The sequence below is a fragment of the Podarcis bocagei genome (assembly GCF_964188305.1).
Source record: "Podarcis bocagei genome assembly, chromosome: 10".
Taxonomy (NCBI): Eukaryota; Metazoa; Chordata; class Lepidosauria; order Squamata; family Lacertidae; genus Podarcis; species Podarcis bocagei.
This window is the reverse complement of record NC_138135.1, coordinates 58,151,319-58,178,357: the sequence shown is the minus strand read 5'-3', so window position 1 is coordinate 58,178,357 and position 27,039 is coordinate 58,151,319. Positions and strand designations below refer to the sequence as shown.

The window sequence follows — 27,039 nt, the reverse complement described above, 5'->3', positions numbered from 1 at the left end:
TGAGCATCAGCAATAGACATGATGTGAGGTCTTTTCTCGTGGGACTTAACGAAGAGACCCTTGTTATTCAACACTATACAGGGGGTACCAAGAAACTTATGGTCTTTCCCCATCCCAGCCATCCTCCTTCAGCCAGCCTAGAGGATGAAAAGGGGCAGGGGTGGAGAAACCATGAAAACTTTGGTGTATAGATTGGACTCTGCAGCCTTGGTAGACCAGGTGCAGCGTGCAGTGTTCAGGTCTGCCTGCCTCCAAAGGGTGCCTCTGCAACTGAAAAGTCCTTTCCTTGCTTCAAGTCAAGGAAGTCAAATTCCTACACACACACAAGCACACGATATATATAGACCAAGCAGCAAGATTTTCTGCCTCTGGTAGAGTTGTGTGAATATAAACACGCTGAACTCTTCCTTCACACTGAATTTACACAGTTCCTTGTGATATCGTAGTTATCCACAAACATTAATAGAAATAAATTTGAGCATTGACCGTTTAACAAAGAACAAATCAAGATTTTTTTCTTTTCAAAGACTTTTTTGAGAATAAGGCATCATACCCTTTCTTTAGTTGTAATATGTAGATAATGATCTACAGAGTCACAGTATTAAGACAACACACTTGTTGTGTTGCCATACATTGGCCTAATGTATCCTACTTGTCAACCAAGTATTTGCAGATTATGGTCCTCACGTTTTGAAATCTCTTCTAATCACAACAAGATATAAGCCAAAAGCATTCAGAATACATACAAATTATCCCAAAGCCATGATTGTACTTTTCAGACAGATTAAGCAACAGGTCTGACTTTCAAAGAGAAAATAAATAAGGCAGGAGAGGGAATTCCTTCAGCTGTAGTTCATATTAAGTAACCACTTATCTCTAGAATGGTTTCCCAGTATTTAATAAAGGGCTCATTAGCCACATCTGTTTTTAACATGGTTATATATAACATAATTAGATTGGTTTGTCCTCCAAGCTGTGTTATAGTGACTCAAGGAATGGTCAACATAGAGTCAATAAAAGCGTCTATTCAAGACATTGTAAAATGGTCTTGGGCTGTAATCCTATCTACATTTACCTGAGAGTAGGTCCCACTGAATTCAATGGCACTTACGTCTGAGTAGACATGAATAGGATTACACTGTTATTTACAGAACCTGAGGCTTTTCAGCATTTTCTGGAATTCAAAATCATTTCCCTTGGTTGAATTGAAGAAAGCCAAGTTACAAACACTTTCACCCTGCCAGTCTCTGTGTTATCAGGAACAATTTGCATGGAATAGATAGAAACACGAGGTTGGGAGGTGTCAAAAGGATATTCTAAAACAAGATCCTCTGCAGGATCCATTTAATGGGCTGATAATCTAAGGAAGATCATCTAGTTTGTTGAATGCCTCAAAAGCAAGTAAGGAACAAATAGCAGTTCAAGAGTAATTTTACCAACATCTGGCTAGATTTGTCATGACAATCACTTCTGGGTTTTGCTGTGTTTAAAATGTCTATTGGGAAGAGATTTCTCTCTCTCTCTGCCTCACAGATGCCACATGCAAAGAGGCCCTCAGATGTCTCCTGGACTTTTTAATCCTAAAATCTTCCATGATAAGATCTTTTGTACCACCTAACATATCTGGAATTATCATGGGGTAAACTCGCCTGGCTGCCAGGCCCATTGTAGAAGTTCTCTCCCTCTCCAACTCCTAAGCTTTTCATCTGCACTCAATACACACATTCCATTTCATTTTCTGCCTGAGATCACTGTGCCTGAAATGAGAAGCCATCCTTATCAGTGATCCCAATAAGGTCACCACCCACATTTTGTGAAATTTGAGCATTCTGTTTTATAGACATGCTGCTGACTGCTTGAATCAATCCTCTACACTGTTATTTCCATGGGCCCCAATAGGAGGCTCCTCATTCTAAAAACACATTTCATTTTGGGGAATATGTCGTGAATAAACATTTCCTGGAACACGCTAGCTAGGTAAACAGCTTATGGAAATGCAGAAACGTCAAATCTTATTGGGGAGGGGGCAACTTTCCCACTTCTTTCCCACACTAAGTGGAAAAGTGACCTTCGAAATTGTTGCCATGTTTCAGGCTCCTGTTTCCTAAAGTTCAGCAGGTTAAAATAAGCTGATCTCTTGCAGCTTCTTTCCAAATTTGGCAATGATTATTCCAGGCAACTTGTTGCAAAAGTATCCTTTTGAATACAAATGGCTACAACTGGACGGCACACGTATCTTTGTTCAGTGGTACTAATGCTTCCTGGTAATTCTTGGCCACCCCAAGATAAATTGCTTTGTACAGACCATAGATTTGATTTCCTCCAAAGAATCCTGAAAACTGCAGTTTACCCTTCACAGACCTACGGTTCCCATGATTCTGTGGGGAAAGTCAGGTGAATCAAATGTATGGTTGTGTGCACAGAACTCCCAGTAACTGTTACGATATAGAAGCAATGCAGCCGCGAGCTGCTAGCTTGAAAACAGCACATGATGGAATGTTAGGACTGTTCCGTGGGAAACAGAGGGACAGTCAATTCACAGTGCAGAGGGCACCGGAATTAGCTCAGAGTGTAATATGAGCTGTACAGGAAGTACAGGGGGAGTGTTTTTTCTCTCTCTCGACTGCTGGAGTTTGAAGAGAGCAGTCATGTTTTTTGTAACGCTGCAAAGACAGAAATAAAGGCATGTAAATACGTTTCTGTCTATCTCTTTCCCCTGCCAGGGGGGGCAGGAAAGAGGGGGGGTGTTCTTCTCACGCTGAGAAGGATTGCCTATCGCGACCTTTCCCTGGATCTTGCCAGGAAAGCAGACAGGGAGGTCAACAGGAGACCAAGCCAGGTGCCTGGGAGAGTTGCCAGTTTCTCCTGATAAAGGCTTGATTTCCGACAGTAACTGCATTTCCATACACACACACACACACACACACACACACACACACACACCAAACATATTTTGTTATACCATACATGTGACTTCCCTTCCTCCCCTCCCAAGGTTCATTTAAATTCCCCTATGTTCCTGCATATTTTGATATATCCATCTAATTCCATTTTCCTACCTTACATCACTTCAATATTTATTACACCGTTTAATTCCAATAACTGCATTTCCATCAATAGCAGATGCCTCACATTTATGGAGCGCAGCAGCAGGGAAATGTATCCCTAACTCCCTCACACCCTGCTGGCCAATTCTGAAAGCTGAGTGAGACCACACACCTGTCAATAACCTGATGTCACAATGACATCATCAGCTGACTGCTGCACCTTCAAAGGGGTTTGCTGCAACCTCTGTTCAGCAGTTACAGGGAGCCCCCTTTTATGGAGGACAAGAAACAAACCTTTTCAATTGTTTTTAATTAAAGCTAAAATTCTCAAGAATAGGTATACTGTGTTCAGTGCTGTTTCTGGGGAGAATCGTGGTATATAACACACAACCCTGTGAAAAAGTGCTATTAGCCTATAGTGGGGTAGCAGGGCTAAAAAATAAAAATAATTCATATCTGGCAACCAACGTGCCACTTGCAAATAAAGAAGATTTGGGATTGAAATACTGCTCAGTCATCGAACTCACTGAGAAACCTAACCCTAACATCACACGGTAAGAATGAGGATAGTCCTCTGACCCCACAGAACACTCAGAAATCACTGGAGGAGGAATGGTGTACAAACAGCATGTAAATATTTTTTGAAATGCAAGTTTGAGAGGGGTAACTAGGTGTGTTAGGAAAGCTGAAAAAAATGCTGATATATTTCACATGTGGAAAACCAATACGCTTCTTTGGTTTCAGATGGTGCACGGGTAGAGGAGCCTAAAAAGCTAAGGGCACAAATTTCCACGGCCCTCTAGCGGCTATGGTGGCTCATTTACCTGAAGTAATGTATTTAGCATTCACTCTGAAAGTGTATACAGTGGAACCTTGGTTCTTGAACTTAATCCATTCTGTGGGTCCGTTTGACTCCCAAAACCATTCCAAAACCAAGACGCAGCTTCCGATTGGCTGCAGAAGCTTCCTGCACTCAAGCGGAAGCTGCATCAGACGTTTGGCTTCCGGAAAACGTTCGCAAACTGGAACACTTACTTCCGGGTTTGCGGCATCCGGGAGCTGATTTATTCGACAACTAAGCCATTCGAGAACCAAGGTACCACTGTACTCGATTCTGAGCAAACAGCCTCCTAGAATTGAGTATACACTTCCATAGGCAATGGTTGCCAGATGTGAAATATATCGGCGTTATTTTCAGTTCTCCTACCCCACTACTAGCAACTATTTGTCTCTTGAAAGGTCTTGGGATTTTTAGTCGAAGAGAGACTAGCTTACTGTGTTGAGCTTCATACTGGGCACCATGATGCTGCAGCTGTTGGCTACGCCTGTAGCAGCCTTCGCCAGCCTTCAGAGCCAGTTTGAACAACTTCTCTGCTTCCACAATAGTTGTTGCTTCCTCTTCTGCCAACAGAATATAGGCAGTGGCACACCTGTCAGTGAAACAACAGAAACAATCATTAGTAAGACAAACTAGGAAAGGGAAAAGCATTTTCTAGGCTATATCCAATTAACACGTAGCTTTTGTCTGTCTTATTGCGATAGGAAGGTAAAGTGACCCCTGACCATTAGGTCCAGCAGCGGACAACTCCGGGGTTGCGGCGGTCATCTCGCTTTATTGGCCAAGGGAGCTTCTGGGTCATGTGGCCAGCATGACTAAGCCGCTTCTGGCGAACCAGAGCAGAGCACGGAAACGCAGTTTACCTTCCTGCCGGAGTGGTACCTATTTATCTACTTGCACTCTGATGTGCTTTCAAAATGCTAGGTTGGCAGGAGCAGGGACCAAGCAAGGGGAGCTCACCCCGTCACGGGGATCTGAACTGCCAACCTTCTGATCGGCAAGCCCTAGGCTCTGTGGTTTAACCCACAGCGCCGCCCGCGTCCCTATTTGTGATAGGAAACACGCGTGCAATTCCATGTGTTCATGGAGGCTCTCTGAAGCATCTGCTACGCTGCGGTCTATTAGTGCTCCTCCATTCACTTCACTGGAGGAGAACAATTCTGCAAGGTATGTGTGAAGCCACCCAGCCACTTAAGCCAATGGCAGGAGCAGCAAGAGGCTGCAACCCAGACCTCTGCATAAACAAGGGACTCCTATTCCCATTAATGGAGACTGCAGCCTGAAAGTTTCATTTGAACTGGCTAGGACCTGGACCTATTGCTTCTTCTCCCATATAGAGATCTTACCACAAGTAGCTGTCTGAAATGCAGGTTCTATGTGACACAAGTAAGGGTGTGATCCATGCTATAATAATAATAAATACTAATTTTTTATTTATACCCCGCCCTTCCCGGTTCGGAAAACCGGGCTCAGGGCGGCTAACAACCAATTTAAAACACTTAATTGTAAAAGCAGCATAAAATACAGTATAAAAACATGAATAACAATAAAATTCGAAGTTCAGAAATCAATTTGGGGGAAATCCATCTAATAAGCATTAGATAGTCACCAGGGCTAGCTGGCTGAATTAGTCCTACTTGGCCCAGCGAGGAGACCAGGGGAGAATTAGCTGTGGGGTCTCAGAGTGGGTAATCTTCATAATGGGTGGGAGGGGGGAGAGAAGGGAAATAAAAGACCAGGCTGAATTCAAATTAAAGGCCAGGCGGAATAGCTCTGTCTTACAGGTCTGGTGGAAGGAGGTTAAATCCTGAAGGGCCCTAGTCTCATGGGACAGAGCATTCCACCAGGTCGGAGCCATCACTGAGACGGCCCTGGCCCTGGTGGAGGATAGTCTGACTTCCTTAGGGCCTGGGACCTCTAAATTATGGTTATTCATGGACCTTAAGGTCCTCTGCGGGGCATACCAGGAGAGGCGGTCCCATAAATATGCAAACCACCAGGCCAGAAATCCCAGGCATACAAAGCTGGGACTCAGGATATGGCACAGTCCAGCAAGCTGTGCAGCATTTGCAATAACTGTTGTGGCCAGTCAAATCCATTGCAATAGGTCCCAGCCAAAAATAGTGTCTACCTGAAGCTCCATTCGTTCTGCGACTCAGCAGACTACTGGCACTCAGTGCAGAGCGGCTGGTATGCAAAGCCCCAATAAGGAGGCAAGGAGCCACTGTCCAGACACATAGCGCATGCAAAGTTCTGCAAAGCAAAATTCTGTGCAGGATTGTGTTCCAAATAAATAACTGGCAATACATTGCTGGATCAGAGTAGGCTACTATTTTTAACTTGAAACATTCGGAATGGAGCTCAGAAACCACAAGAACAATTGAATGCGTATTTTATTTTAAAGGAATAACAAAGTCCATGTTTGAAATAAATAAATAAATAGGCCTCAGTATTAGCAGAATTTCTCCTGCTCTTAAGGTAAAGGGACCCCTGACCATTAGGTCCAGTCGTGGCCGACTCTGGGGTTGTGGCGCTCATCTCGCTTTCTTGGCCGAGGGAGCCAGCGTACAGCTTCCGGATCATGTGGCTAGCATGACTAAGCCACTTCTGGTGAACCAGAGCAGTGCACAGAAACGCCGTTTACCTTCCCGCCGGAGCGGTACCTATTTATCTACTTGTACTTTTGTGCTTTCGAACTGCTAGGTTGGCAGGAGCAGGGACCGAACAACGGGAGCTCACCCGGTCACGGGGATTAGTACCGCCGACCTACTGATCGGCAAGTCCTAGGCTCTGTGGTTTAACCCACAGCGCCACCCTGCTCTTATTTCACTACTAAAAACTACTTTGCCATGCAAGCATCAGCAGTTAGCACGAACAGATGAAAAAAGAATTATAGGTCCTTCCCTATTGCCCACCGTTTGCAAATTTGGAGAACTACCTCACTTTGTACCTCACCCTCCCAAAGATAAGAAATTAGCATGAACAGTCTAGATCAGGGGTGGGGACAATCTTTTAATCTGAAGGCAGTGTTTCCTCATTAGGGAATCTTCCGGGGGCCACATGGAGGCTGAGGCCAGAGGCAAAAAGAGGGTGGCTTTCACTCTTTTTTTTACAGTAGGCTGCATCGCAGCTACTCACAAAAGCCAGAGGTTGCTACACCGTCCTCCATCCTTCTCAACAAACAAGAGGCAGTGTCACAGTTCAATAAGACATTAAGGTACCCAAGGAGAGCGTGGAACAGGGCCATTGAAGTGCATGGCTGGGGAGAGTTCTGGGGGCCAAATAAGAGGCTTGGAGGGCCACATTTGGTCCCCAAGGCTGTAAGTTTCCCACCCCTGTTCATGATCAAGCAAAACCATTTTCAAATGACTGTTGAGATACTTACTCATTTAGCTCTAAGGCTTCGTGTGCTGCAGAAATTCTGGCCTGTGGATTTCTCTCCCTCCACGCTTTTTGCATTACTGTTGAGCAAAGTATTTAAAAATAAATAAAAACAGAGGAGGTGATTTGACAGGACGCAACTGTAGTCAAGCATTCCGTTGGGGCATTTTATCAGGCAAATGTCTCGACGCACCTTCTCTCCAAACCTCAGGTTTACTCTTTTAACGTGTCCAGAGGAAGAGGAAACTTACATCTGTGCAGACAATGTTAGAGGAAACTACAGGAAAACGTGCCAAGAATGGTTTGCTCAGAAATCAACAATGGAAACCAGCTTTGGCAAGTGGGCAGGACAACCCATCTGTCAATCAACTTATCTCAGATGATGGGCAGGTAGGGTGCCCTGCCCACCTGCCAAAGTCCCTTGCACAATGATTTGCCCTGTGCTCATCTCCTTTCCGCAGTGATTGGCTGTGTGGCTGAGCTCCCCCCACAGGGAGGAGCTCAGGTCGCACATCTGATCCAGCTACATCTCCACTTCCTGATGTCACACTGGACATATGGGGAAAGTGGGTGCGGTTTGGGGAAAATGGCCTTGCAGGCCAAATTGGGACCTGTGCTGGTCCAAATCTGACCTGCAGACCACAAGCTCCCGTCTCTTGTACTACAGCAGAATTTCCCAAACTTGCGTCTCCAGCTGTTTTTGGACTACAACTCCCATCACTCCCAGCTAGCAAGACCAGTGGTCGAGGATGATGAGAATTGCAGTCCAAAAACAGCTGGAGACCCAAGTTTGGGACACCCTGCGCTAGAGGAAGATTTTTGGAGAAAGGGCAAGAATACCTACTAGTGGTACCTGCAACCAAGTGTTGCAGTGTGGAGGGCTTCAGCTTCTCCAGGCCATTCCCGCTCCCGTTTGGTTTTCTGTTTCCTCCCTTAGTGTCAGCATTTCATGGTCACTGAACATGCCCAGACATTATCAGGCTGTTTTCTGAGCTAACCCAAACCCTACTGATACAGGGTGATACCATTTCAGCTAGATAAGCAGCAGCACTCACACTTCAAATCTGAAGTGCTGAGAACCATAATTTAGACAAGCACTCCAAGCAAGCGGTTTAGACACAAGCAAAGACAACAGATTGGTGATCCGAGACACCTTGTCCCTATTTTCTTGGAAGTAAACTTTGCTATTCACTCCAAGTCATACGTTTCCAAGCACACTTATTAGTAAACTCCTTACTGGCATCTGCAGGCCTTAAGTGGTCCGTATCGCACGTGAAGAAGGTCTGATGATCTTGCGCCGAAAGATTCATATCGTAGTATGTCAGAGGTTCCCTTCCCGTCACCCAGGTATACCTGGAGAGAGTATAAAAGAGAGTACAAGAAATAGCAGAAACCGCCATCGCAAATTCATCGGAAGATCTTCCCCATGGGCCATTCCAAATTCTCAGAAATCTTCTCATACCCTTTTCATCCTACTGGATATAACGAGCCCTCTTCATCCTACTGAAATGGGGACCCATCAGACCTCTCCCCGTGCTTCTCACAGCCCTGCTCCCAAAGGATCTTTCTAGGCTGGAATTTGTCCTTAAACCACAGATATTGCCTCCCGCTTACCTGGATGGAGAATGTGTGGTGTGTGTGTGAGTGAGAGAGAATGAATCTTTGCATTTTCTTCTCGACAACCTTCAGAAGGAAGGGGTGTGTAGGACCAGAAGCAAAAGTGGGTGAATCAGTGAATATAAATCCAACCTTTGTACAGTAGGCTAGTTTCTACATACACTCACAGACCCCCCTGCATATCCTCTATCCAGGCAAGTGAGAGTCATTGTCAGAATTCAAGGATGCAATCTAACCAGGCAAAAATATTCAAGGAAGCAGATTTAAGGCAATGCCCCCCCCCAGGGCACCCAGCTCAGAAGGTGGCTTCCTGCCTCCTTCCCAAAGGCATGAGGACTCTGACAAGGTCCACTTCCTTCCAAAGCCTACTTTGTGCTTTCCCAGCTTCGGGAAGGAGGTGGGAGGCCTCTAGGTGCCTGTCAGGACCCTCATATGCCTCCTTCACAAAGCCCAGCATCTCACTTAACTGGGTTTGGGAAGGTGGTGCAAGGACTTGACTGGGTGGCGTCAAATTTTGGCCTGGCACATCGCACCATTATTAGCAAGGTCTGCCCCTGATGTGTAGCAAGGTGGGCGAGGGGTGTGGCCTAGGAAAAGAGGGAGTGGCTATGGAGAGAGCTGGGGGGGGCGTGATAAAGAGGTCTGGAGTGGTTGCACTTTGGACCCACTAGGCCCGTGGCTCTTCATCCTTGTCATCGGGGAAATGCAGCTTTCAGGCTAACAAAAAAAAAGAAGAAAAGGTTTCTGGCCCTGTACTAAGCCATGGTTTAGTGTTAAGTGTGAATGCATATAATAATTATAATAATAATTTATTATTTGTACCACGCCTATCTGGCTGGGTTTCCCCAGCCACTCTGGGTGGCTTCCAACAAGGATTAAAAATACAATATATGTGAAACCTGTCCACTGTGCTGATCGGATAAGCCCCAAGTTATTCTGTGACAATGAACGAGTCCTCAAACATAACTTTTAAAAGTGGCTACTGTGCTTGAATGACAATTCTGTGCAGCACTTACCGGTTATATTCAGCTCCTCTAAACAGATTTAGTGGATTTCGCCAGACTTTGCATTCTGTAACAATGGAAAAATATATACGCCTTCTAATTACCAGTTAATGCTACTGTTTATTTGAAAACAAAATTGCCTTCAAATTAAGTCATTCCAGGTGCATTCCAAGCATCTAAAAGAATACCAGGCGAATATACAGGTGGTATCCAACAGATGGGCGCCATTGGAGGGCCTGTGATTTGCCCACAGTATATACATCTGGAGTGCTTCTGTGACCCAATGAATTATTAGTACATATATGAACAAATGAAGCTGGCATGCTGAATCAGACCACTGTTCCATCAGTCCTTGCATTGTCTGCTTTGATGGCGACAGTCCTCCAAAATTTCAGAAAGAGATTGTTCACAGCCCTCCTATTTCTAACTGTGAAATGGCCCGGAAGTTAGTTGTTGCCAGCATTATTCTGTTCCAAAAACCAAAGACTGTGTTGTGGGACATGTAGATTTGTATGTCTGAATAACCTGCCCAGTACAAGTAGTATTACCTAGAAGAGGGAAGTAGCAGGTGCTGGAAATTCATCCACCTTTAGCAGAAAGTGTGTGTAAATTAATTGGTATGCTAATTTACAAGAATCATGAGAATTGTTGTAGAGGGGGCTTATTAAGAGTTCCCAGAGTTTTTGACTGGGACTCATGGTAGTTAAAGAAGACTTTGGGGAGCGATATATGTGTAGATGTGATTTATATCGTATTGACTTTTCTGGCTTATAGATATAAACATGTGGCACTATAGCCAGTGGCAGGGGGGCAATGCTTACCTGATCTCCCACCACTGGTGTTGTTGCAGTTTATTTGTTGTTGCAAATGCACTCGTAGGAAAAGCATGGATATCTTTTGTTATGATGGCACTTTTTGGGGGGTGAGGGTGGGATGGGGAATACATATTATATGTACCTACAGGACTGCCCCTCCTGGTATGCCCTGCGGAGGACCTTAAGGTCCACAAATGACAACACTTTGGAGGTCCCAGGTCACAAGGTGGTTAAATTGGTCTCAACTAGGGCCAGGGCCTTTTCAGTACTGGCCCCAACTTGGTGAAACGCTCTGTCAAGAGCCTAGGGCCCTGCGGGACTTGACATCTTTCCGCAGGCCTGCAAGTAACAGCTGTTCCACCTGGCCTTTGGTTTGGACTCAGTCTAACCCTTATGTTTCCCTCCCCTTACGGTTTTGATCTATGGGCTACTTTTAAAATGAGGCTGCATTTTAAACTGCATTTTAACCTGTATTTTACATTGGTCCCCCCCATTATGTTTTTATTGTAATTTTACTGGTGTTAGCCGCCCTGAGCCCGGCTCTGGCCAGAGAGGGCAGGGTATAAATAAAATTTATTATTATTAGCCAGAAAAGTCTGACACCAGGATGAAGGAACACTAGGAGCAGATTCAACTGGGGAAAAGTCGACTTGGTGAATAAATTCATTCCTAAAACCACTCATGTTTCAATTTCTTTCTATGTCAAGTGCTAACACTGTTCCATTTCAAAGTCAAAAATGGAAGCTTGCAGGCGAGAAGATATGTAGCTAATCGTTTGCTCTAGGTGGCTTCTGAAGTGATATGCTATTCGAGTTCTTGCAAAGTTTGTTCCGCTTCCTCTGCCAGAACAAAACAAGCTACAAATAGATTGGAGGCAGTAATTCACTTCCCCTAGGGAGCCACTGGTTGAAGGACCCCAAGATGCCTCTGAGATCAGCATCCATACCTGAAGGCTGGAACATGAGCGATAACAGAACACTTAAAAAAAGAAAAGAAAAACGGAATCCAGGACATTACAGGTTTGCTGTCAATAGTAAAAAGCATAACCCACGATCGTTCTTGCATTTTAAAAGGACATACTACTATAGTTAACAATCTGCGCAGGACAAGCGGAATTGTCTTACCTGAGACACTCTGCCGATTTGCATCAGAATCCCCGTTGCTTGTATTTGAGTTGTTGGGCGAGTTGTTGTCCACCCCTCCCAGCAGAGGGCGCAAGTGACTCACCGAGACTTGCTCAATGAACGAGGTCCCATACTTGCGAAAATACCACCACTCAAATATCTAAAAACAGAAGCGAATATGTGCATTCATTAGTTTGCTTTCCTTAACTCCAAAGTAATTTCCACTGGCCACTTGTGTTTTCTTTTAAGCTCTGATTCTATATTTAAAGGTATTTTTTGGGATGAATTGTTATCCTTATTTATTCCGTATATAGTGCCGTCAGTATATGCGGTGTTGCTTTATAAATCATAACCTTGCAGAGATTGATTGGGTGCTACACCAAGAGCCACCAACATACTAAAACAGGCTTTATGGAAAACAGGGAGTGTGGGAGAGACACAAGGAGAAGCTGTTTGAAAGAGTATTTGGAAAGGCTGCCTATTCCAAATTCAGTTTAAAGACACAAAACAATGAGAAGACAGAACAGGGGCCTCAAAGTTGCTCACTGACATTTAGCACCTGGACACCTTAGCTCAGTTGGTTGGAGCGTGGTGCTGATAATGCCAAGGTTGCAGGTTCGATCCCTGTATGGGACAGCTGCATTTTCCTGCATAACGGGGGGTTGGACTAGATGACCCTCAGGGTCCCTTCCAACCCTACGATTCTATGATTCTAGGTGACTGAGCAGGAACCTAGTTCCTTGCCCCCAGCTATGGTGAGATGCACGGGATTTCTATTTAAATTATGGTATTTATTTCTGAATTTGCAACTTATATGCAAACCTGTGACCTCTTTTCATCCCCTTGTTTAGTGATGCATTTCTTCTTTTGGTGATGCGTAAGTGGCCACCTATCATTGGCAAACATATAATGGGAAATAATTGCAAAGCCACAGAGAGCTTTAAACAGAAGGGCCAGGGGTCTGTGCTCGATACAGAAGCAACCAAGAAGCTATTTCTCACCTATTGCTCATAATTTCCCTTAAAAAGCTGCAAATATCCATCTATCCATTCCTGGGTCTGTCTCACTTCCCTGCTCTGGAGCTACTTGGAGTACAGTGGTGCCCCGCAAGACGAATGCCTCGCAAGACGAAAAACTCGCTAGACGAAAGAGTTTTCCGTTTTTGAGTCGTTCCGCAAGACAAATTTCCCTATGGGCTTGCTTCGCAAGACGAAACGTCTTGCGAGTTCTTGCGAGTTTGTTTCCTTTTTCTTAAAGCCGCTAAGCCGTTAATAGCCACTAAGCCGCTAATAGCCGTGCTTCGCAAGACGAAAAAACCGCAAGACGAAGAGACTCGCGGAATGGATTAATTTCGTCTTGCGAGGCACCACTGTACTTAATTAGCCACAGGATTAATCCCTGGCATCTCAAGTTAAAGCAGCTCAGGTGGCAGAGCTAAGAAAGGCCTGAAATATTCAAGAGCTGCTGCCAGTCCGAGCAGACAATACTGGGCTGAATGATCCGATTCATAGAAGTCAACGTTATATGCTAAGAGGGAAATGCCTAGCCAGTTATTACGAAGAGGCTTCTTTGCTGGTTTCTGTCCTTTTCATAGATCTACTGCAGAATTTGCTCCGGATATTCTCCACCATTTTTTTTTTGTGTGTGTGTGTGTGTGTTGGTTGCTATTTGCCTCCCCCACCCCCAAAGTGTCCTGGAATGATGCAATATTGTGGAGAGTGAAAAATGGTGGCCACACTGCTCAACACGGTTGCAACACCAACAACTTTAAAGGGGGGGGGCGGAGAGAAAGCTCCATGACTTCTGCTGACAAGCCCCACCCCTGTGAAACTGGAGAAATTTGGTGAAATGGCATCCCCTAAAACTTCTCTGTCTGCAAATAGGTTGCAGAATTAAAAGGGGAATGTTTGCATACAGTGCTCTTTTATGTATCCTAAATAGGATCTGCATTGAATATCTGTTTGGGGTGAGTTATGTGAATTGAATATATGTTTGGGGTGACTCTTTAACATCAACTTCGTTGGAGTGGTCATGTTGTGCGGATGCCTGATGATCGTCTTCCAAAGCAACTACTCTATTTCTGAACTTAAAAATGGAAAGCGTAAATGCTGGTGGTCAACAAAAGAGGTTTAAAGACTGTCTCAAGGCAAATCTTAAAAAATGTAGTTTAAACACCAACAATTGGGAAACACTTGCTAATTGGAGAACAGCCTCTACCAAAGGTGCCATGGGCTTTGAAGACACTTGAACTCAGGACGCAAGGGAGAAACGTGCTAAGAGGAAGGCAAGCTTGCCAAATCCGCACCATGATCAACTCCCACCCGGAAACCAATGTCCCCACTGTGGAAGGACGTGTGGGTCCAGAATTGGCCTCCACAGTCACTTACGGGCTCATTGTTAAAACCGTGTTTATGGAAGACAATCTTACTCGGCTACGAGTGATCGCCAAAGAGAGAGAAGAAAGAAGAATGTGAGGGGAGCCCAAACTGACTTCGGCACTTTCTCGACCCCTTCTCAGTAGTCTTACATTACAACGTACATCACAGCACAAAGCAAATCGTAACGCCGTAGTGTAAACAGCAGCAGCACTAAAGCAGCTGTAGTATCTGACCCCTTTTCCTACATTTGTGGGACCTCTGGCCCAAACTGTGCTTGCAAAGGATGCAGCTGTAAGCCAGCTGCTTTCTCCATATGACATTGGGTTACATGCCTCAGACATCACATGCCCTTGCCATATCCTGCCCACCTACTACAGCCAAGCATACCGTAACTTTTTAGCACCATTGAGTGCAGGGCTATCACTCATCTTCATACTTGTATCCTGGCTTGGCAGCAACCGAAACAGTTTACAGTTATTACTTAAATAATTATTCAGCGTGGTTAAAACAAAATATTGAACAATTTCAGTATCTATCAACTTTGATTCTAAAGAAAGGCATAACGAAATGATAAAATATATAAATTAGTATAACTGCCAATATCCCTGAGCCAGCAGTACAAGAAATAAAATAGTAAGGGCTGCTTCCCCATCGCCACATCTTAATGCAATGATAAATTAAAACAATGTGAATATTCTTAATTACTTCCAGTTTAAAGTTATTAGTATCATCGTTATTTGCATATGAAAAGGAAGGCAGCCAAACACTAATTTCTCTCTGTGAATTCCTGCAAAAATGGCCAAGTCGTGCTTTGAAAGCCTTCACCTTACTGTCCTAATTGTTGGGTCTCTTTAAAAAAACAACAACAGACAGCTCCTCTTACTATAGTATCTACTCTCCAAGCCTCTTTTGTTCACACCTACAAGGGAAGTTTTAATTTCTCTGAAGGCTAACCATATGCCTTGAGGTGCTATCTGTTCAAGGAATACTCAGGATACAGTAATTAATTCCGTAATGATCTCCCTCTTGCTTGAAAACAACAAGGCAAGGAAGGTCTCTAAACCCTTTGGCAAATGTCGTTATTCTTCAGAGATTTCTTTTGTGAATAAGCCTTAAGTAGCAGCGAGAGGCGCTGAAGAGAGATTGCAGCTCTGCTGAACACATTGTCTGCATGCACTGGAACACACGGAAGGCATGAATTCCAAAGCAGGCAAAAAGTCTAAGGTCCAGTCCTTGGCATCTCCAGGTAGGTCTCTTGAACCCCTCTTGAACCCCTGAAGAGCTGCTGGCAGTCAGTCTACTAGAGTGTTCCAGTGACAGAAGTCAAGCTCAATAAGGATGACTGTTTTAGGTGACTAAGCTTTCTTAAAAAAAAACTTTCTCAGGAAGATACCCAATATAATGCTCAGGGTGGAGTTACCTTCAGTGAATTGAGGTCCAGGACCTTTAACAAAACCCACTACAGTTGTACCTTGGTTGTTGAACACCCTGGAACTCGGACATTTTGACTCCAGAACGCCGCAAACCCAGAAGTGATTGTTTGTGAATGTTCTTTTGGAACCCAAACGTTCGACAGGGCTTCTGCAGCTTCCGACTGGTAGACTCGGGTTGGATATATGTGTAAATAAACCATATATCATAAAGACACCACAGTCTCCACTGTGTCTCATTGCCCAACAGAAGACACAGACTGTGGGCTAAGCAACCCCTGAAATCCCTTGGAGACTGGGGTGGCATGGCACAATATAAATAGGATTTTAAACAATGTACTGATTTTGAACTCTGCTGCAGAAAACGCTGTGGTGGTTCCTATTGGCTAGGGGTTTAAAAGATGGGATTGGCCAATGTGAGAAGATTGGCAGAAACAGGTTGGCAAGTGAAGCTCTCTACAGCTGAAAATGGAAGCACGCAAGGCATGAATTTTGTCTTTCGAAAATGAAATTTTAGGTTTGAAGATGCTAGAGACCACACAGCCCATGGCAAATGCAAATTCTTTTAGGTACACAGAGACACAAAGTTGGAGGTAGGTGTGTAGGGAAGAAATAGCAAGAAAGATCAGATTTATTTATTTTTTACATGTGGAATCTGACGTTCAAAAGTTTATAGACAGAAGTAGTAAAATGCAACAATTTTACTCACCAAAATAAGCCCTGATATTAATGAAGAAGTTCCTGTGAGAGCAACGTAGAACTTGGGCGTCAATGTGTTCAAAAACATACTCACTAAAAGAGAAAAAGAAAACCACTTAGTATAGGACATTTTCTAACCTTTTGCAGTTCCAACATTTGCAAGTCAAGTTAAAAGAAAATTTCTTGCTTTTTGAAAACATCAGAAACCAGAGCATGTTGCATTCTATATGAAAGCTTAAAGATAAAGGTAAAGGGACCCCTGACCATTAGGTCCAGTCGTGACAGACTCTGGGGTTGCGGCGCTCATCTCGCTTTACTGGCCGTGGGAGCCGGCATACAGCTTCCAGGTCATGTGGCCAGCCTGACTAAACCGCTTCTGGTGAACCAGAGCAGCGCACAAAAATGCCGTTTACCTTCCCGCCAGAGCGGTACCTATTTATCTACTTGCACTTTGATATGCTTTCAAACTGCTAGGTTGGTAGGAGCAGGGACCAAGCAACGGGAGCTCACCCTGTTGCGGGGATTCGAACCGCCAACCTTCTGATCGACAAGTCCTAGGCTCTGTGGTTTAACCCACAGCGCCACCCGCGAAACCTTAATGCTTCCTATATCCAGCACAAAGCTGGACTAGAGAGGGCAGAGCAACATAAAGGCATTCAAGCCTTTGCTTCTGCAATCTATCTAGGCAGCTTTAATCTACCTTCTGGAAATGACATGAAAGACAGAGATTAACGAAAAACCTAACGTTGACTGCCAAATACATTCAGCATCCTTCTGCCAGCATATAGATGCGAGCCAACAAAGTTATGCTAGTATCTTGCTCAACCTGTCTCCTGAGCGCTGTTCTGTATTACAGTGTTAACAAAACCTAGCAGGCAAGCACAGAAGATTTCATGTCAATACTTCCCTTTCAGATCCCTTGCGTTAGCTAAGCAGCTACAGGATGTCATAGCAAGGCAAAAGCACAGCCCGAGCCAAGTGTGATGCAGAAATGCTTTTGTTACAGAGAGTGACTGTTCCTGTATGTCACTGGAGCACAATGCTTTATGCCAGCACAATCAAGGGTTCTTAAGAATTTACTGTGCATGAAACCATTTGAACTGAAAGATGGGTCTTGTTTTAACAACTGGAGCTGCCTGCTGCACATCTTTCTAAACTTCACCTCCTTTGTCAACCCTTGTTTCTGTTCTTTAAAATCCCACCCCCTTAGTTGCATGTCTTTAGGGAGGGAAGGAAATTATTGCATAAATTGAAATTTAAAAACAGCACAGCAAAAAACCCAAAAACCCTCTGGGAGAACATTTGTCAGTTCACCTGTATGCAATGCCAGTAATTTCCACATCTTGCAGTGCAGACGATAATATAGGGGTGGTCATCCCGTAAGCCTCATGACCAAATGGGAATTAGAACTTGTGTTTTCCCAGTAATAGCCCCCAAATCCAATCACCTTGGACTCCCTTTACTGTCTGCTTCTGCTGCCTGAGCAGGAATAGAACAACTTCAAGCAAAAGGGGAAAGTTGGCTTAATCACCAGTGCCATGCCTTTTCCCAGCCCCTTCCTCAAAGATTCACTCTCTTATTGTTTACTCATTTAGAAACGTACACCCCCAAAGCTTCAGTATACCTGAAGGAGCATCTCCACCCCCATCATTCAGCCTGGACACTGAGGTCCAGCTTCAAGGGCCTTCTGGCAGTTCCGTCTCTGCGAGAAGTGAGGTTACAGGGAAACAGGCAGAGGGCCTTCCCAGTAGTGGCACCCACCCTGTGGAACGCCCCCCCCCCTCAATGAAATAATACATGAAATAATGAAATAAACAAGTATCTGACTTTTAGAAGACATCTGAAGGCAGCCCTGTTTAGGGAAGTTTTTAATGTCTGCTGTTTTATCTTATTTTTAATATTCTGCTGGGAGAAGCCCAGAATGACTGGGGAAACCCAGCCAGATGGGCGGGATATAAATTTTAAAAAAATATTATTATTATTATGCTTTTTTAAAAAAAGATTTGATTTTCTTTTACAAAGCACAAACCACAACCTGCTTCAGACAGCATATTAAAAACATTTTGAGGGAGCTTGCTCAGCTGTCAGAGCCTTCCCAAGGTGATGGCTGGGAGCCACGCAAGAGCTGCTTAAAAACTGCCAGTGCCAAGGCATAAGCAGGCGCCCAAGGAGGGCTGGGATGCAAGATGTAGGTGTCAGAGCTGAGATGTGTACAGAAACACACCAGAGCCAGGAAGACCCTGTTGCGTATCCCAACATACAAAACTCTTTGTAGCTCTTTATGGAAGTTCAACAGGCCCCAAGGCCTGCGGAGGGGAGGAGTGCATGGTTTGAGAATACTTCAAGTTGCAGCAGCAATAGATACTGCAGCAAGACACAAAATCAAAGGCTCCTGGGTTCAAGCCTTGGCAGGTCCTAATGAGACTCGCTCTCAGTTGTAAATCCGTGTTTGCACTTTACCAACACGCGCTGTAAAGAGGGGCTCAAAAGGCCAAATTTTCTTCTCAGTAACAAAGCTAGGAAAACAAGTGTTCTAGCCTAAATGTGTTACAGGTTAAGTACCTCAGGTTAAGTACTTAATTCGTTCCGGAGGTCCGTTCTTAACCTGAAACTGTTCTTAACCTGAAGCACCACTTTAGCTAATGGGGCCTCCCGCTGCCGCCACACAATTTCTGTTCTCATCCTGAAGCAAAGTTCTTAACCCGAGGTACTATTTCTGGGTTAGGGGAGTCTGTAACCTGAAGCATATGTAACCTGAAGCGTATGTAACCCGAGGTACCACTGTAATTTTTTATGTGAATGATTCCCCCGCTCCTGTCACCTTTCTTTTTTTTTGAAGGAATCTTCAACTGTATGAGTTCTAGCAGTATAGCCAAGACACATCATGGAGAACTAGTCCAATACGCATAATCTATGTAAACTCATGAGTTACTTGTCTGTCTTCAATCTTTGGATTCCTCAGTGATCCAGTTCTTATCTCACTCTGGGATTTTAAATCTTTCTTAACCCGCAGGAGAGTGGAGGAATCGGGATCAAACAGCATCTTCACACATATTTTAAACATGAGACACTAGCATGGCCAATCTACTCAAGACCATGTTCCCTTCCCATCATTTCCTTCATCCAAAGACCACACAAACCCTTCTACCTCATTTACTCATCAACTAATTCATTGATTTATTGTACTGTATTTATTGTCACACAGTACAAATACAGGAACGTTGTGATACTAAGGTGGGGGGCAATGTTGTGAGTGTACAGTGGTACCTCTGGATACAAACGGGATCCGTTCCGGATCCCCGTTCACATCCCGAAGCAAATGTAACCTGTGCCTGTGGGTCGCGATTCGCCACTTCCGCGCATGCGCGTGACGTCATTTTGACCGTCTGCGCATGCGTGAGCAGCAAAACCCGGAAGTAATGCATTCCGTTACTTCCGGGTCGCCATGGAGCACAACCCGAAAGCGCTCAACCTGAAGCATATTTAACCCGATGTATGACTGTATTTAATAAAAACTTTTTATCAAATTCTTTAGTTTTCTAACTGCAAGGTTTGGCTGGGATTCTGTGTGAGACAGAAAAAAACACACACACCCCTAATTGTATAATAATATTTTTAGCTGAATAATATTTTAGCAGTGTCCCTGTTTGGAGGTATTACACCCGATGCTCATTTCCTTATTTCAAGGGCAGCAACCATCCGGTTTCCTTTTTTTCTTGTAGGACGAAAACGCACAGTTCGTCAGGCTCCAGTTCCTATAAAATGCAGCTGCAGAAGAGTCAACGCGCCACATGAATCTAAATGCTTGCTAAACAGGACCTTGCCAGGCAGCTGCAATTATGCTACATCTCTAAACTGCTGCGCTAATTTATTTCACTGCATATTAGGCTCACTAGATGAGACGGTGCTATGGATAGCAACAAAGGAAATAAGTGCTGCTTGCCATAAAACATTTGACAGAGCTATAAAAATGATCAGTATCTTGGCATATGCGGCTGTCTCAACGAGCCAGGAGGAGCATTCAATTGCTAGACCTTTGCGGGGAGCGCTAACTATGATAACAGGCTTCTTCTCCATTTTAATATATGCATCCTGTTATGACAAAAGTTGTATTTGTCAAGAAATGCCACAAATCCCTCTCCAACATTTATTTTTTGTCAATATTTCCATAATCTAAATAATATGCATAAGGAAGCACATATGATTATTATTTTCCTGGTTGTCATACAGATTTGATTTCAGTCAAAAGCACTTCGTTAATGAGTGTGTGTGTGTGTGTGTGCGCGCGCGCGCGTGCGTGTGTGTGGGAGAGAGTTATAGTAGTTCCTCACTATGGGTACGTATCCTGTTTACATGGCACAAAGGTTTATGAGGTTAAGCTTTATTGAGAGCAAAGCCAATGAACTAAAACCCATTATCGGGAGTCATTTAATGTGATTAATGGCTTTGGTTCTTTGCAAACACCTGGTCAGCACATTTCTCTCTTCTTCTTGTACAGAGGGTTTCCACTGTCTCTTGAGAAAAGCAGAGCAACTCCAGCTGCACTGATTCTATGTGCTTTCAGTGTTTACAAGAAAGGTGGCTGATTATGACCTATGGTCAGTGCAAAAACACTGAATGACAGCAAACAGTACCTTTGCCAGCTGCAAGATCTCCCTCATATTGACACCTCAGGGTTCTCCCAGAATACTCACTTATTGAGTATTCGTCCTGATTTGTTTGCAGGGAGATTTTAGAAGATGTTGGTTAGCTAATTAGAATTACAGTCGTACCTCAGAAGTCAAACGGAATCCATTCCAGAAGTTTGTTCGACTTCCAAAATGTTCAGAAACCAAGGTGCAGCTTCTGATTGGCTGCAGGAAGCTCCTGCAGCCAATTAGAAGCCGCAGAAGCCCCATCAGACATTCGCCTTCCAAAAAAGCTTGCAAACCAGAACAATCACTTCCAGGTTTATGGGGTTCAGGAGCCAAAACGTCCGAGTTCCAGGGCATTCAGGATCCAAGGTATGACTGCATTTCTATTTTTTTTTACTGAGAGGTTAGAAGATATTACATCAAAGTAAATGAAATCCCACACTTTCCAGGGCATCTCCCCATCACTTTCCATACTGCAAAAAGCCCAGACTTTTTGGGAGGCAAGTTTGTTGCACAAGGCTTTCCAATCAACTGTAAGAGTATGATCTGAATTGGCCTGTATGTATCCCACCCGAAAATAGCAAAAAGTCAGGAAGCGCCCCAAGTCTCGCATGAAGAATCTTGGATTAAAGGCTGAATCCTAATACAATAATCCTTCCATATGTATTCACGGCTTAAGTAGAAAACACACATTTGAATTCGAAGTTTAAGTTTTAGCTCCACCCTGCTTTCCTCTGTCCCATTGAGCTCTCCCATTACGACCATTTGCTTTCTTTTAAAAAGCAGATGATGATGATGATACAAAGACACCTCTTGAGCATGTACAGAGTGACTTCCCTTCTACATTAAGCAACTACAATCTACCCACACACACTGAGAATGAAGGAATGGGTCTGATAGTAGACCTCCCACAATAAGCTTTCTTGAATGTATTCTGATGACACAGCTCAGAGAGCTTTTTGAAACATTATAAAATGTGTAAATTTGCACACAGTCATATAACTTAGGGGGTGGGGGAAATCTCCTGGATAGCTTCAGCTGTCCAGTTTTCATCTCAGCGGGGGGGGGGGGACACACTGCTGTAGAAATGGAGGAAAATCTTCCCACGCTTTCCAAGAGTAAGGGGGGGGGGGACCCTGCTATGGTGCCACAGCTACGCTCTCCACACCAAGTTCCTCTCATGGAGGTAAGAAGTCAGCAAAACAGTTCAAAGATAACTCTTGAATCTCGGAAAGAAAGAAAAAGCTCAAATCAAGAAGCCAGCGTGCTGGAAATCAGACTCAAAAACACCAAAAGCTCCATGGAGACCAAGGCTATAATTATCGACAAGTAGGAGGTTTACACTTCAAGCTGCTTGACTGCTCAAGCTGCATTAGATCTTTTAAAAACCGTTAAACGTGTCTTCAACCGTCATGTGTTCTGGCAAACAGAATTACCATCAAAGCCATGACTGCTCACAGTCAAAAGCTAGGGTGTGATTTTGTAAAAAAAAGAAGCTGAGCTTCTTAAATCCGCAACGTTTTCAAGTTGGGACTGGGTCCAACCCAAATGGCTCTTGCATTAACTGAAACGCCTCATGCTGGCTGCTGTTTCTTACGTCGTCTTGACTTCGTTGCCCCCTGTGTAATTTCCCCCTCTTTCCCAGGGCCTGTTTTCTGAGCAGAGGGTTTACTTTACAGGGTCCTGGAGCTAGCATTTGTTCTTGGGTTTCCCTGTTGGGAGTTCTAATTCTTGTTCTAATTCTTGGGTTTCCCTGTTGGGAGTTCTAATTCTTGTTGGTACTATACATCATTAAGTTAAAAGGGAAACTCTGTTAAGGTTTCTGTTTTATTGTATTTGATGTTTGTTTGTAAGCTATGTGGAAAGTGGGGATACAAATCCAAGTCCTATTAATTTTTTTTAGTAGCTACAGCTTAAATGTAAATTTTAGTGCCTTTAAGTACTGATACACATTGCTTTGCTATCTCAGTAGCAGAAATTACATAAAGGTGTTGATTGACTACAACTCCCATCAGCTCCAACCAGCAAGGCCAGCAATCAGAGATGATGGGCATTGTAATCCAGCAATATTTGGAGGGCGGCACAATCACTATCCTAGCATAAAGTATCCTTTAGCAATACAGTGGTGCCTCGCAAGACGAAATTAATTCGTTCCGCGAGTTTTTCGTCTAGCGAATTTTTCGTCTTGCGAATCACGAATTCCCATAGGAATGCACTGAAAATCAATTAATGCGTTCCTATGGTCAAAAAAAGTCCAAACAAAGCCAAATTTGGTACAACAAGAGTTTATTAAGTGCTCTTTAAAGTCACACATACTGTAAAGAGCATTTCAAAAACTGAAGGAACAATAATTTAAGTTTCTAAACATGACAGAAAAACATTTAAAAATCAACAAAGTGTACAGTACGTTTTCTAAGACTCTGGGGGACAACTCGAAGAAGGTTCCTCTTCCACTCTTTGCTTCTTGCTGAAGAACCTGTCCATGGTCTGCTGCTTCATCCACCTTTTCAGCACCTCCCTGAAAGGCGACATGACCCTCGTATCAAAAGTGTTCACAAGGTCATGTGCCACGTGCTTGTCAGGGTGGTGCCGCTGTGCAAAAGCCTGCACATCCTTCCACTTCAGGCAAATGTCCCTCAGTTCTTTGGAGGACAGCCGTTCCTCAGTTGCTTCCTCCTCTTCCAGCGAGGCCTGCTCCTGCACAGCCTCTGCCTGCAGTTCGACCACCTCCTGGGTGGTCAGCTCGTGGTCGTGCTCCTCCACCAGCTCGCTGATGTCCTCCTCTGTGACCTCCAGGCCCATGGTCCTCCCCAAGGCAACAATGTCCTGCACCACTGTTGACTCTGGTGCATCAGAGTCACTTGGTGCCACACAGTCCGGCCACAGGCTGCGCCAAGCGCAATTCAAATTTCTCTGGCTGATCCCGTTCCAGGCCGTGGTGATCATCTTCAAGCAGGTGACGATGTCGAAGTGGTCCATCCAGAATTCCCGCAGGGTGATGGTGGTGCAATCAGCCACCTAGAAGCATCGCCTGAAAAGCTCCTTGGTGTAGAGTTTTTTGAAACTGGCGATGAGCTGCTGATCCATCGGCTGGAGCAGTGGCGTGGTGTTAGGCGGCAGGAACATGATGTTGATGAAGCTGAACTCCTCCAACAAGTCCACCTCAAGGCCTTTAGGATGAGCAGGAACATTGTCCATCAGAAGCAAAGCCTTCAGTGGCAGGTCGTTGTCCAGCAGGTACTGTTTGACAGCAGGGCCAAAAGCATGATTGACCCAATCCACAAACAGCACACGTGTGACCCAAGCCTTACTGTTGGATCGCCACATGACACTCAGCCGCTCCTTGTTGACCTTGTGTTTCTTGAAGGCCCATGGGTTCTCCGAGTGGTACACCAGCAGGAGCTTGATCTTCAGGTCGCCGCTTGCATTGGCACAGAAGAGCAGGGTCAGACGGTCCTTCATGGGCTTGTGGCCAGGCAACTTGGCATCCTCCTGTGTGATGAAAGTCCTTTTGGGCATCCTCTTCCAAAACAGCCTGGTCTCGTCGCAGTTGAAGACCTGCTGTGGAACGTAGCCCTCCGTCTTCACAACCTCCAGGAACTCCACTGCAAAGTCTTCAGCCGCAGAAACATCAGAACTGGCAGCCTCTCCATGCCAGAAAAACACACACAAGCTTCCAGATTCTTGCAAACCCCTCCCCAACTGTTCCCCCAGCCACCCACCACACAGAAATTCAAACCCAGATTTTTTTTAAAAAAAGCAGAGTGCCCCAATGGTCACAAAAAAATCATAAAAATGCAGAAAAAAACACACAAGCTTCCAGATTCTTGCAAACCCCTCCCCAACACCAAGTCTTTGAATTCCAAACACCCCAACCCAAAATCCAACCCCCCCCAAAAAAAGTTTTAAAAGCTTAACTTACCAAATGGCTGCAAAAGAAGTTTTGGAAAAGCTTCAAAAATCACCAAAGTCTTTAAAAACCTCAAAAAAGGCTACTATGTACACTGCGTTCTATGAGTTGCTCCTCGAAGTCAAGTCACAACTGTATTAACGGTGTTAAGAAAAAGGAAACAAACTTGCAAGACGTTTTCGTCTTGCGAAGCAAGCCCATAGGGAAATTCGTCTTGCGAAGCAACTCAAAAACGGAAAACTCTTTCGTCTAGCGAGTTTTTCGTCTTGCGAGGCATTCGTCTTGCGGGGCACCACTGTAGTGGTCTGTGTTTACCACTGAAGCAGAGCAAATAGCAATCCGCTGAAACTCCAATTTCAGTTTGCTCTGATTCAGCGGTAAAACACAAATTTTCCTGGGGGAAAGGGGCAGAAGGAAGAAAAAAAACCCACTCAGACACAAACCTGGAAATCCCAGCCCTGTGTCTATAAATGCAGCACTAGGAAGTGTGGATAAGCCCTCATCTAAGCTAAAATTGTGCAAGACTCACTAAGGTATACATTTCCAAGGCCACATTCACACCATTAACTGAAAGCACTAAGATAAACAATCATGGCTTCCCCCCAAGGAATTCTGGGAGTTGTATTTTGTTAAGGGTGTTGGGAGTTGCTAGGAGACACCCTATCCCCTCCCTTAGCTACAATTTCCAGAGTTAACTGGGAAGAGGGATTGGTTGGGATTCTAGGAATAATAAGTAATAACTCATGAAGACATTTATTTTCAGGATTAGCTCTCTTTCAAAGATATCACAAGAAAAAGATGTTGCAACATAGGAAATTAGTTCAGCTTTTGCTGTTGTTGTTTGGTTTTAAAGCCAAGGAAAGCTTTCTCAAAACGAAAACAGGCTTGGAAATAAAACTTACAGTTGTTGGGAGGGGGCTGTTTTGTTTTCAAGTGAGCGCACTTGGCTCGGAAACTGAAGTGGCTGTATACATTATTAAACATCACGGGCAGTTAAGGGAATAGCACTGATGACAGCTTAATGCCAGTAAGTGAAAGATGATCCACGTAGCGAAGTTTTGCAGCAGCTTCTTAAAAGATTTTGGTTTTGGCAGCTGTCAAGAAATGTTCCAAAGGTGAGGAGCAGCCACTGGGTTAGACACCTAGTTCTTCTGAGCAGCATTGCACCCATAGGAAGATGAAGGGAGAGGGAGAGACAGCTTCTCCATAATTCTGTAGTAGCCCATGAAAAGCTCCTCCTGGATGTGTGAGGGGCCCTCTGTAAGTGTGGGAGTTTGTTCCGGAGGCTGCAGGGTAGAACAGGGGAATGTGTTCTCTCTCCTCAGTCTAGAGCAGCGGTTCTCAGCCTGTGGGTCCCCAGATGTTGTTGGACTACAACTCCCATCATCCCTGAGCTCTGGCCTTGCTAGCTAGGGGTGATGGGAGTTGTAGTCCAACAACATGTGGGGACCCACAGGTTGAGAAAGGCTGATCTAGAGACTCCACTGGATCTCACCCTCTTGCATGCACCAAAAGAGCCCTTTAATTTGCAGAAGGGACAACCTAGATCAGGCATAAGGCCAGATGTGGCCAGATGTGGTTGCCCTCCCACCAGCTCCAGCCAATGGTCAGGAATGGTGGGGTCTGGAGTCCATCTGAAGGGACACAGGTTCTCCACCCCTTATTTAGATTCTCAACACACTCACCTCTTTCATAAAGACTGGGCATACTGATGATTTAAAGAACGGTTATGCCCTTGGGCAGATTTTAGAGACTGGATGAGACATGGAGATAATGTCTCAGGGATGTGTACTCGGCAGAGAAAAAGTGCAACTGAAAACCTCAGGGGTGCTTTGTGTGCAAATGCATCACTCTGCTGAAAGTGTAAAATGTCTCATTTTATCAAGGGTTAGGGTTGTTTTTGATAACATATTAGAATTAAATTTAACTGTAACACAGAAGTAAAAACACACACCAACTTATCAAGTGCCTGTGGACAAGAAGAGAAAAGCTATTCATACGTGTATTCCAAATAATAATGTATAATTAATTTATTATTGTTATTATTAAGACCTTTTCATATTTTGCAGCGTCTTTCACCAGGCTTCACCACTAAAGATAATTAACACTGTTAATTCTCTTAAGCTTATCTTAGATATACTTCCAGGTAGTTCAAGAGAGCG

At 44.4% G+C, this 27,039-nt stretch overlaps 1 protein-coding gene across 4 annotated transcripts in view; it reads right to left on the bottom strand.

Moving 5' to 3' along the window:
- The window catches only part of ST7 (suppression of tumorigenicity 7), a 105,278-nt gene that overhangs the window by 25,642 nt on the left and 52,597 nt on the right, over positions 1–27,039 (bottom strand). For all 4 annotated transcript variants that reach the window (XM_081211679.1, XM_081211680.1, XM_081211682.1 and 1 more), the window contains exons 2-7: positions 16,344–16,426; positions 11,827–11,986; positions 9,900–9,954; positions 8,504–8,619; positions 7,271–7,346; positions 4,323–4,477 (exon numbers count right to left, since the gene is read on the bottom strand). In XM_081211679.1, coding sequence (XP_081067805.1) covers positions 4,323–4,477; positions 7,271–7,346; positions 8,504–8,619; positions 9,900–9,954; positions 11,827–11,986; positions 16,344–16,426 — 645 coding nt within the window. The remainder of the gene's footprint in view (positions 1–4,322; positions 4,478–7,270; positions 7,347–8,503; positions 8,620–9,899; positions 9,955–11,826; positions 11,987–16,343; positions 16,427–27,039) is intronic.